Raw genomic sequence first — 12,572 nt, 5'->3', positions numbered from 1 at the left:
GGGCCTGTGTGACAAACTTGGGGGCCTCAGATACCACTGGCAGGTCAAACAAAGCTAAGCCATGCTGCCCAAAGAGTTCTCCATAGCACCTGCGGATAATATTCATCCCTAGAATGCCAGGAACCTGTGAAGACACATTGCCTTGACCACCAGAATCCCACAGGCTGACAACAATTTACCACAGAGCTTCACATCCAACTCCAAATAGCCAATATAAGGTATGGCAAGACCATTAGCTGCTCTGAGCTGCAGCCAGTTAATAGATTTGAGCCGCTCTTGGCCCCAGGTCTCAAACTGCTGGCGGAAAAGAGACTCGGTGATGGTTGACACCATAGACCTGGTATCTACCAGGAAAGAGACTGCAACCCCCCCTATGCTGAGAGGCCAGCAAGGAAGGCTGAGTACGGGCGGGAACACGGACTCCATCACACTCTCTGGCAATGTGACCTGGTTGCTGACATCTCCTGCAGATGATGGGACCACGAGAAGCTGTTCAGCTAGGTTGCTGGGAGCCCTGTAGACGGGAAATGCTCTGAGTCAGTTGATTCAACTGCTCCTGTTGCAACTTCAGCATTTCCCTCATTTCACGCAGCTCGGAGGATTGCGGGGGACCAACACTCACCTGACGACTGCCTTGGACCACGCACTGAGCACCGAAGACAGAAGGAACAGAATGACTATGACCCCTAACACCTCCAGGTAAGCCCTCTCGTTCCCACCTGATCGCTTCACTTCTAGCCTCCAGTAAGGTAGCAGTAGGCTGCCTGCGCACAAACTGCTTCAACTCACGACGAAGCGACCCATCCAGCACGTGCTCCACAAACTGGTCATGTAACAAAACTTTGGAGTTGGGTATGCCGCTGGCTGCACGCTGCTTCACAGATGCCATGAGGCCCATCAACGCAAGTGAAAACTCTAGCAGAGTCTCTCCCTCGTGCTGCCGTCGGGAGAAAAAGGCCTCTACAACTCTGCACACCCATATAACTCCTGTAACTCCTCAATGATCTTGGCTGGGTCTGAACGTTCCTCATTGGGGCGGTACTTTATTTCCACACGTGCCTCCACCTCTAAATGGTCAATTAAGAAGAATGCCTGATCGGATGCAGACAAATGGTGTGCTCTCATACAGGCTTGCACCTCCTTCAGCCACTCGGCTAACCCCATACCTGACTTCCCCCTAAATGTGGGAACATTTTCTGTCTCGCAGGACAAAAATCAGTCTCTCCATTGAAGGAGCACTGGCAATGGGAGGTGCAACGGGTGGGAGCGAGACTGAGGGCGCTGTACTAGGGCCAGGCGCAGCCGCAACCTGTTCCTGTCTCAGCCTCTCATTATCTGCTCTCAGTTGAGCGACTAACTCCCTCAGTTCCTGCAATTCTGACTCCATTGCAAAATCTGAACCAACTAAGACTCTCCCTACCCTCCCTACAGGTCCACGAAACCAGCTGCTGCTTTGCCTCGGAAAAAAGAAAAGAAACACAAATCAGACACCAAATAATTACACAGCCACAGTTTGTTTTTTTTTTTTTGGTTTTTTTCTCAGAAAAGGGAAAAACAAACCAAAGCAGAACGCACGTCTCTGCTCTCAAATTGTAGATCCTGCCGACAACGCCAGATTGTGGTGGCGCGAGGAGGTGGATTAGTTAGTTTAATGTTAGAGTGATGTTAATTAAATAATGGTTGCCAGACAGTGCCACCCTGGGAGTTTCACCTAGGGACTTTAGTGAACTAACTCAAGAGGAGGCACTCAGGTCTTCTAACAAAGCGAGGCAGAGACGGCAGTTCAAAAGTACAAAATATTATTTTATTAGTCACAATCAATTTGTTTAAAACTCTGGTTTAAATGAAATCATTCACTGGGGAAGTTAAAAAGGGGGCCAATCAGGGCTGAGGCCTACTAGTGACGGATGGGTCAACAAAAAGGGGATACCAGGAACACCACACATGCAACAAAATAAGAATAAAGTAAAAACTCAAACCAGTGGAGACAGCACAAAAGAGGGGCACCACCACTGGACACCAATCCACCACCGTAGGCTCAGCACCTGAAGGGGGGGGCAGAGAGAGACAGTTTACGAAGGGAGGAAAACAAAAATAATAACTAATAGCAAAAAGAAAAGAAATGAATAAAGAACTTAAATGTACAAAATCTATAACAAGTAGACACAATAGCAAACCAATTTGCTTACTCAAAATATACAAAATCACAAATTAATTACAACCCACAATACCCCAAAAGAAATAACCACAAATAAACTTAAAGCTACCAACTAATCAAATCTAGGGGTTATAAAAGAAAAGAAAAATTAATAATAAAGAACATAGAACAACCAACAATTAAACACACAAGATGACAGAAAACAAAATTAAAGTAAATTCCCACACTGTTCCCTCTCACACATCCACACACACACACACACACACACACACACACACACACACACACTCTTTAAGAAGTGGCTGGATGAACAAAAAGCAATAGCGTTGCTGAGCCACAGGTACGCCCCGGCAGCAACAGGCCGCACCAGAGACACCCCGCCAACCAAACAGCCAAAGCCAGGCAAGGCGAGCAGGGACCGAGTCGGCCGTGGCGACAGTGGGAGCTCAGGCAAACAGCGAAGCAGTAATAGGCGGCAGTCAGTCTGCAGCAAGCGGTGTCTGACCGCCAGGAAGCTCCAGCGAGACAGAGCAGCAGTGGTTCAGTGGTAGATTAGCCAGCGCTGAGCCGCTACATGGACATCCTTACCCGGTCAGGCAGTCCCGGCCCACACGGCACGGAGCGGAGGGTCGGCGCTATACACGAGCGACCTGTAAACAAACACAGGTCGCTACAGGTGCAACGCCACAGGGGCAGACACGTGAGACAGAAAGCTCACCTACCGGCAGCGAGCGACGTACAGAGCGGTAAGAAGTGAGCAACGCTGAGCAGCATGCAGCCAGCAGCAACACCCAAGCGAGCCTCTAACACAAGATAACTAAAATTAGCACTGGATGGGACAACGTGGAGAGAAGTGCAGCCGCGGCCAACAGCCCACCTGCTACCAGAGGGGCGGAAGTGACAGACGCCAGGAAATGACGGAGCCTAGCCTCCGGCAAGCACACGATGGACAGGTGCTCTATGCCCGCCTTTTATGCGGCATTCACCCACCGCAATTGGCTGGGGCCGCCTCCTGAGTGACGTCACTGGGCCAATGACTGCGTCCTGCTACACTTGCATTGCACAAATTAAACTATAAACTAATAATAATAAATAAAAAACTGTAATACCTATTTTGAAATTATGACAGGTATCATATTTGGGGACATTAGGGCATATTACCTATCTACTAGGTTTAGCATGGTACAGAGGGCAACGAACAACAGGACTGCATATTGAAGAGGCACCACTCATACTCAAAATATAAATGCAGAGACTTGCTTCATATATTATTTTAGTTTGGGTAAATGTTTATGTGTGTGGTTATCACACACATCTTGAACCCGGTCACCCAGATAACCACTCCATTCCCCAGCACACCGAGAGGCCAGGCAGTAAACAATGATTGACATGATGTTAAGAGACTTTCTCAGCTCAGCATGCTCGTTGTAGTCATATTCTTCGTGTCTCTTCAAAGAGACATTACTTCCAGTGGCATCTGTTTCATTTAAGATGTAGAAAAGGGAACTGCAAACAAAAATAAAAATAAAAGTTTACCGTAAGGTCAAAAACAATCCGTAATAACACATGAGATTAATGTTTTCCTATGTTATTCAAGTGAAAAATGTAGCATATCAAATCCAATCTTGAAAATGCAAATAAAGTTTTGCTTCATTTATGTCTGTTCATCAAAAAGGCCCAAAGAGGATGCTGTGCACAGAGGCATGACTTGAACTCTGCAATCACAGGGCAATAGTCCTGCTGCTTCACAACCTTTCTCCTGAACCACAATAGACATGAAGCCTAATCTTAATGACAGTTTATAGAAAGTATCCCAGCTTTCTGTGATAGAGGTATAACAATAAGACTTAAAAGACCAAGGGAAACAAAAACTTTTTCCTGCAAAGCATGCAAACCAAGCGCAGCAAGTTTGACACTAAATTAAATCTACATCAACATTAAAAAGGAAACAGAAATTGTTGAGCTAAAGTTTTTTTTTTTTAAACATAGTTACAATCAACCTAACCACAGCAAATGAAACCACTGTATTGCAGAAAAGCAGAAAAGCATCTGTGGCGTAGGCTAGACTCACATTTTTTACCATGTCCAAACAGTTAATTGCTGATAAAGATCTTTGTCAAGTCAAGAAGCAGCAAACTGCAAATGAAGCAGTTCAATTACAAACACAATATCATACAATAATGAAAAAGGGCGGCAACATTAAAATTGCTGTCAGTAACTGGCTACTTGATATGGTAGATCATTATCAGGTGTTTCATCAGATGAGTTGTTGATAAGAACATGCCTCTCTCTGCAGACATTCATAATTGCGTGACTAGAGAGGAAGATAAGGCAAAGTGTTATGAACTTCTGTGGGGATTATGAGATGAATGTTATGAGTGGACAAACAGTGAAATCAGAATAATATTTTAATAATGTAAATAATGGTAACAACAAGAAAATAACAGTCATCATCAGCACTCTTGATATAGCTGTACACTCGGGCTAAAAAAAAATAGATAAAAAAAAATTTAAATCAAATCTTCATTTACATTGTTTTCATTAGAATAAAGCTTTTATACAGAGGTATGCATGGTATATTGTGATTTAACTTTGTGATGTTGAATATGCCATATATACTTAAATCATACAGTACATAAGTGTATAGTTTTGTGTGTGTGTGACAAGTTAATTCAAAGATTATTAACCTGCAACAATTTTTATGGCTGACCTATGTACTCAGGGTGGAGATCATAGACAAATCCCCTCAAAAAACAACTAACAATGGTCAAAAGACACACACGCACAAACACACACATGTACTGTCATGTACACATACACATACACATGACGTTTTTTTCTGCAGAGACTACACAACTCTATTTCACACTGTAGATTTAATATTCAGTAAAGTTTTTTCCATGTGTTAGTTTACAGCTTATTATGTTGTATAGTAAAGAGGGCCTGATTTTTTTGTTGTCAAAATACCCTTATTACTTTGTTATTTAGGTGATGAGCCAGCGTTTTGATTATCATTGAATTTTAAAATCGTGACCAGTAAACAAATGATAATGTATCGCAACCGTATTTTCCTTGCTGTTACCTACAGGCAAGGACATGGTCATCAAAATCTGCTGTGCACGTGAAAGATGAAAAAAATAAAAATAAAATAAAGTTCCCCTTTTGTGGTGTTACTCACTTAGTTGTTACTCACAACAACTAAGCAATATATATTTCGAAAGAACCACTGTGTTCTGTCTTTCAGGATTTTGCATTTTATTCACCCTTTCAGCTGTTAAGGTGCAGACTAAAGACACTGCTGTGAGTCAAAGAGAACCAACCACAGGACAGTGTAGATCTTGTGTAGACATTTTGCTCTGCATGATTGAAAACATTTCACTATGATCTTGTTCAACAAAAGGTTTAGCTCACAGAGGGAATCACAACTTATCATTATTACCACCAGTCTGTCCCATCATACTGGAAATACTGTAGGTGTTAAATGGCAGCGCTCTTTGATCAACCTGATTAATTAGCCAAGAATACAATAAAACTCACAAAAATAAAAAATAACACAACAAAAGCAAAAAACAAATACAAACGAACAAAAACCGGACAAACAAACAAAACAACTTGAATGAAACTCTAAATTATATTCTATGTACAGTTTCAGTATTTTTTTCTTCATGTCATGGGAAGCCTTATACCTCAGTGCTAACAGCTGCCTGGTTGTTGCTCTGACTGGTGCCTGCTGACTTTGAGTCAATGTAAGGGCGTGTCTCCTCCTCCTGGAAGGCTGTTTCCAATACAGCCAGGATGGATTTGTGAACTTTATCCTTGAAATCTTGGCCCATGAACACATACAGCAGTGGGTTGAGGCAACTGTTGACAAAGGCCAGGCTGGTGGCTATAGGAAAACCAATGGTGATGACATAGTCTAACGTTTGAGTTTGAGTGCCTGAAAAATGAACCAACTCAATTATACGCATGATGTGAAAGGGAACCCAGCACAGGAAAAAAGTGATGATAACGGCAGTGATGATCTTAAAGGGACGACTTGACTGGCTGGCTAGGGTGCGGGACCTCCTGATACGATGGATTATCACAGAATAAGAGGACACAATGACAGTGAAGGGGACAACAAATCCCAGGAGGAGGCGGGTGATGGTCATGGACTGGTGACGTAACTGTACCAGCTCTTTCATAGATGATGTGTAATTATCAGTAAGAGCATAGTTGTTGAAGCAGTTGATGATTTCCTCACTAAAAAATGATGGTGCAGTGTCCCTGAAGACGAAGTATGGAATGCTGAGAGTCAGAGCCAGTACCCAAACACCCAGAATCACAAAGGACGCCTTGCGTACATTTCGGTGGTTCCGGGCCCAGACAGGCCACACCACAGACACACATCTGTCCACACTGATCACCATCAGGATGTAGACACTGGCAAACATGTTCAGCGTTGTTATGGTGGCATTAACTTTGCACATGAAGTTGCCGAAAGGCCAGTGGAAATTCATGGCCGTGTATGTCACACTCAGGGGGAGGAATGCAGTGAAGAGGAAGTCGGCCACAGCGAGGTTGAGGAACCAAACTGTGTTAACAGTTTTCTTCATCTTGAACCCGGTCACCCAGATAACCACTCCATTCCCCAGCACACCGAGAACAAAGGCCAGGCAGTAAACAATGATAGACATGATGCGGAGAGACTTTCTCAGCTTAGGATACTCATCTACGATATTATTTCCAGATACATCTGTATTGTTGAGATAGAAAGGGGTGGTGTTTGTCTCCATCCTTTTCTTGAGGGCTGCAATGGCAATATGATGAAACAATAAGAACTTTTTCCTTCTGTCTCGTTTACCCATATAATTGTCAATAGCAGTTCCTAATAATATGGCTCTTATTCATCTTAAAGTAATATATAGTGTTCAGTACACAAATGAATTAATCTGAACAGCAAATCTTCAAACTGAACTGATTATACTGGAACACAGCTGTCACTGACTGAATCAGCTTTTAGCTCCTCACTGGTGGCTGAGTGCACTGTTGTCTGCTCTGGTGTTATTAAGACCAGGAAAGAAACAGAAAACAATTTTGATGTGGTTCATCACTGGTGATAATTCACACTCACCACTGTATTCTGGATGAAAAGTTGGTAAGCCTTCACTGTCTAAGAGAGATTATAACTGTGCGGACTGATTTATCTACAAAGCCCTTGTTAGTAAATTATCATTTTCTATCTCATGTTTGTTACTCTGGGACTTAAGCCTATAACTTACTCACTCCAGTGATTGGTTGATACTTCTGGAGCTATGAACTAGGGGTGAGAAAAATTTGCTTTTAATGTCATGGAATAATCTGAAACACCATCTAAAAATCTAATTACTCATACCTCTCTGTAACTTTAAGTCCTTTTTTAATCACTGTTCTCTGCCTGCCTGACTGTTATCACTGACCCTGAACCTTGTTTACTGTCAGTTTTCTGTCTTATTTATTGACTTATTTTTATTTAGGCTATGTTTATATTAAACTGTTAACCAACAATTTGATGATCAAAGGTTTTAGCAAAGTTATCAGTTTGACAGTACCCTAACTGTGAATCTTTTTCGAAGGTAAGCTGTTGGTCCAGGTCTCCACAGTCAAAATCTGATGACTTTGCTTTCATTTTTCCTTTTAACAACCTGAGTGGATTAATCCCACATAAACAAGCAAAAGTAACATACCTTTTTTTTTTTTTTTTTTTTAAAGCAGTTCAGTCGGCTGTGTTGGAATCTGCAGCAGAGGTTTCTTTGTTCAAACTCTGACAGGTTTATATAAACTGCTCTGTAGGGAGGTAGCTAAATATGTCACTGCCCACAATGAGGCGGAACCACAACCTGAACAGTTAGAAAAAACTCATTCCACCCTGAAGTCTATTAAATCTCTGGCAATCACACTTGAACTGTTTGTGCAGTGTGATTAAAAAAAAAAAAAAAAACTTCTGAAAGAAGGGCTTATCTTCTTGTTACCCAAGCAGGAACCCAGTGGCCAATTTAAGGATCCAGTGAATCTTAAAAATTGGAGAACAATAACAGTCCAATGTTATGATGCTAAAATATTTGCAAAATGTATAGCTCATAGATTAAGAATGTACTTCAACAACATCAATCATGGGAATATTCAAACAAAAACTTCAATGTATGCAAATGACACAACATTCCTACTAAGACCAAAACCTTCTTGTCTGTAAACCCTTCTTGAATTTTTGGAACTCTTTTCACAGTACTTTGGTCTGAAACCTAATTTTGAAAAATGTCAAATTCTTAGGATTGGAGGTTTTTTGTGTTTTTGTCTTCTGGTTATTTAGGTCATGTTTTTATTTTATATAAAAAAAACCAAACCATTTGCCTAACAGTGTCTTTTGATAGATGAACTGTATAATGCATATGTTCGTACATTATAGTACTACATTATACTTAATATATATTATACTCTTTGTCGCTTTGTGTTTCCTGTTTGTGTGGGTATAATTACATCTTTTCCTGTCCTCCCTCTTCATTGTCCACCACTTTACAAGAAAGGCTGCGTGCTCCCTTTCTTCTATGCCAGTTTGTCTTTGTTCTTTGCATCAAGCGTTCCTGCATTCTCTCCATGTTCAGCCTTAGTGTGTTAGGACCTGTTTCCTTGTTGACCTAGTGTTTAGCCTCATCCTTTGGATGTTTGCCTGACCTGTTTGACTACCTGTGTACCAAATGAGTTTACATTAATGAACCTGCCTCTGATCTCTGTGTAAGAGTTGTGCATTTTGAGGCCTCACCTTGTGGTTGTGTTACCTTTGTGGAACAAGTTAAGGAATTAAGTTTGATGCTGAACTTGCAATGTTTCTTCTAGACTGGTAAATAAATAGCTGTTGATGCTAATGTTGACTATATATAGCAGAACTAATAGCTCCTTTTAAAGTGTGAGCTTTTTTGATATGATTGGAGCTATTACCTGATTGAATCTCCATCTGCAGTTTGTTTTTGGCTCAAACTTTCCCACAATTCATTCACAGTTCCAGTAGACCACTCTCTTTACTCCTAGCAAAAGAGCATTGTTCCACAAATAGGACTGTCTGTTTTAAGATCATATCAAACAGCAATATAGAATTAATAATGATAGAGGATAACAAAATACTTTCCAAACATCAAGAAAATTATATGGTGAAAGAATCCAGAGGAATTTGTTCTTGTGTTTTCCTCCATGTATAAAGCAAAATGTATTTACAGTAACGTCCAAAATATCTCACTAATAAAATGAGGTCATACATTTTACCTACTTGAATTAATCAGAATGGGAGGTCATAATATTCAAAGCTCTTAATAATAAGGTATTTGGGCACAAAAAGCCGATTTAGAAATACTTACACATAATCGCCACTGACATTTGATTTACCCACCTCCTGACTACATCTCTGGCACTGATATGCATTATTCAATAGTGAAAACATGTTAGTCAGTGTTTTGTGAAGTTATTAGATAAACTGTATGAGTGAAAAAGTGGTCATGTCTAAATAATATTTTAATAATGGAATAATCACAATAACAGCCATCATTATCATCATTTATGGACTCTTAGTAGAATTGGGCTAAAAAAGACAAAAACATGGTCAATTGTTATTTACATCGTTTAGAATAGATTATAATATAGAGAGGTTTATTAGGTCACAATATACCACAAAAACCAAAGCAACACAGTACATAGAATAAATTTTCCATTCCATTTTTTCCATTCAATTTGTAAAAACACTGATAACTAATTGATCTTTCAAGATTATTTTCCTGGACAACAAAGGTAAAAAACACATTTTTGTCCCTCTAAAATGTGAGTGATTGGTGGTTTGCTTTGTCTGCCATGACAGTAACCTGAAATAATACATAAAGATTCTCAGATTGTAGCACAACATGCATGTACTCAGGGTGGTGGTCAAAGACATATCCCCTCAGAAAACAATTAACAATAATCAAAACATGAAACTAAGCTTTACAATAGACGTTCATTTATTTAATATTCAGTAAAATGTTTTTCATATGTTAATTTACTGCTTACTATGTTGTATAGAAAAATGGGCATGATGTTATTTGTCAAAATAACCCTGTTACTCTTATTTAGGTGATGTTCCTGCATATTTAATAATTCAAATACTCTACAATCATGCCTTATAAACAGCCAACACTTGTTGTATTGCTTGTTTTCTTTGTTGTCACATCAGGAAAGTAGTAATCAACAACTGGATGATGAAACAGGCGAGAAACACAAAGTTCTGTTCCCTTAAAACATCTATGTTTTGCTTGCATTGCACAAATTAAACTATAAACTAATAATAATAAATAAAAAACTGTAATATCTATTTTGAAATTATGACAGGTATCATTACATAATTGGGGACATTAGGGCATATTACCTATCTACTAGGTTTAGCATGGTACAGAGTGCAACTAACAACAGGACTGCATATTGAAGAGGCACCACTCATACTCAAAATATAAATGCAGATACTTGCTTCATATATTATTTTAGTTTGGGTAAATGTTTGTGTGTGTAGTTATGTGTGTATGCAAGTTGCTTTAAGTATGTATGACATGTATGTAATATGCATTTTTTCCAGTCACCTCCACAATGTGTAGTTAAGAGGTAGATCCCTTTTTAAAAAAAATTCTTTTTAGATCTGACCCGTTAGCTAATCATTAAACTCATATCAATCAAATTGTAACAGATGAAATGTTCCAATCTCAGTTTATGTAGATATTGTTTTGATAATCCATTGTTAACAAACAACAAAAGCTAAAAAAAAGTTGTTTGTTATATACAGTTACACTTGCTATGTACAATTATAATTGCAATATTTGTTTATTTATATCATGGGCAACCTTATACCCCTGCATCAGAAACTGACTTCTCTTTACTCCGACTGGTGACCATTGAGTTTGTGTAAGTGTAAGAGTGAGACACCTCTTCCTGGAAGGCAGTCTCCAACACATTCAGGATGGATTTGCAGACTTTATCCTTGAAATCTTGGCCCATGAACACATACAGCAGTGGGTTCAGGCAGCTGTTGAGAAAGGCCAGGCTGGTGGCTATAGGGATACTGATGACAATGACATGGTTTAATGTTTCACTTGAATGATTTGCCGTTTGATTAACCATCTCAATTAGAACCATGATATGATACGGAGCCCAGCGCAGAAAAATAGTGGTGATAATGGCAGCGATGATCTCAAAGGGCCGACTTAACTGGCTGGCCAGGGTGCGCTTCCTCCTGAGACGACGGATTATCACAGCATAAGAGGAAACAATGACAGTGAAGGGAACAACAAATCCCAAGAGGAAGCGGGTGGTGGTCATGGCCTGGTGGCGAAAATGGCGCAGCTGTATCACAGATGGTGTTTCATAATCATCAGAAAGACCATAGTTGGTGAAGCAGTTGATGATGTCTTCACTGTATGGTGCAGTGTCCTTGAAGACGAAGTATGGAGCACTGAGAGTCAGAGCCAGTACCCAAACACCCAGACTCACATAGGACGCCTTGCTCACACTTTAGTGATTCTGGGCCCAGACAGGCCACACCACAGACACACATCTGTCCACACTGATCACCATCAGGATGTAGACACTGGCAAACATGTTCAGAAAGCTTATGGTACTGTTCAATTTGCACATGAAGTTACCAAAAGGAAATCCATGGCTGTGTATGTCACAGATAGGGGCAAGAATGCAGTGAAGAGGAAGTCGGCCACAGCGAGGTTGAGGAACCAAACTGTGTTAACAGTTTTCTTCATCTTGAACCCGGTCACCCAGATAACCACTCCATTCCCCAGCACACTGAGAATGAAGGCCAGGCAGTAAACAATGATAGACATGATGTTAAGAGACCTTCTCAGTTCAGCATGCTCATCCTTGTAGTCGTCATACTGAGAGCCATTTCCACCATATAAATCTGTTGTATTACTTTTCTCCATCCTTGAAAGCAGGCTGAAATAGCAATAAAAAATAATAAATATTTTCTCTATTTTTGCTTGAGCTCAACAACAACTTCTGACACAATAGAGCATAATTTTCTATAAATTAGATGAAAATATCTTAACTGTGCTTCTTTATAAAAATATTTTACACTTAGAAAAACAGCAAGGTATGTGAAGCAGATGAGCTTTGCCTTCTAATTAATGGCAGTGTTGTTAAATTCCAGGTAAAGTATTTCCCATGGTAATTAAAACCAGTATAAATTGATTGTTCACTGATGATCTACTTTTTTAAAATCTCAGATTCATGCAAATTCAAAATATAACACATAACAACACTACTTTTCTCAAAGTTTGTCACTCGGATGAGGATGTGTCCACAGCAGAAGTAACTCAGCTTAATAAAAGCTGTGTGTCATGAGGACTCTAGCCTTTGTGTCAAGTCACCATCAAAT

At 40.1% G+C, this 12,572-nt stretch overlaps 1 protein-coding gene and 1 pseudogene across 1 annotated transcript; both read right to left on the bottom strand.

Moving 5' to 3' along the window:
* Positions 1 to 5,019: 5,019 nt before the first annotated feature.
* Positions 5,020 to 7,005, bottom strand: LOC139613795 (chemerin-like receptor 1). The gene has a single exon (XM_071470702.1). It carries the CDS (start codon positions 7,003 to 7,005, stop codon positions 5,839 to 5,841), a length of 1,167 nt encoding a protein of 388 aa, XP_071326803.1. The 3' UTR covers positions 5,020 to 5,838.
* A 2,797-nt stretch (positions 7,006 to 9,802) lies between these two features.
* Positions 9,803 to 12,146, bottom strand: LOC139613802 (chemerin-like receptor 1; annotated as a pseudogene).
* Positions 12,147 to 12,572: the final 426 nt, after the last annotated feature.

The sequence above is a fragment of the Trachinotus anak genome, unplaced genomic scaffold, assembly GCF_046630095.1.
Source record: "Trachinotus anak isolate AG129_WGS33_773 ecotype Australia unplaced genomic scaffold, CSIRO_AGI_Tana_v1 ptg000032l, whole genome shotgun sequence".
Taxonomy (NCBI): Eukaryota; Metazoa; Chordata; class Actinopteri; order Carangiformes; family Carangidae; genus Trachinotus; species Trachinotus anak.
Note: the sequence above shows the minus strand (reverse complement) of the source record. Positions and strands in the feature narration are given on the sequence as shown.

What these genes read in the sequence shown, in the direction of transcription:
- LOC139613795 (XM_071470702.1), bottom strand. Translation starts at nt 7,005, where the DNA reads ATGGGTAAACGAGACAGAAGGAAAAAGTTCTTATTGTTTCATCATATT.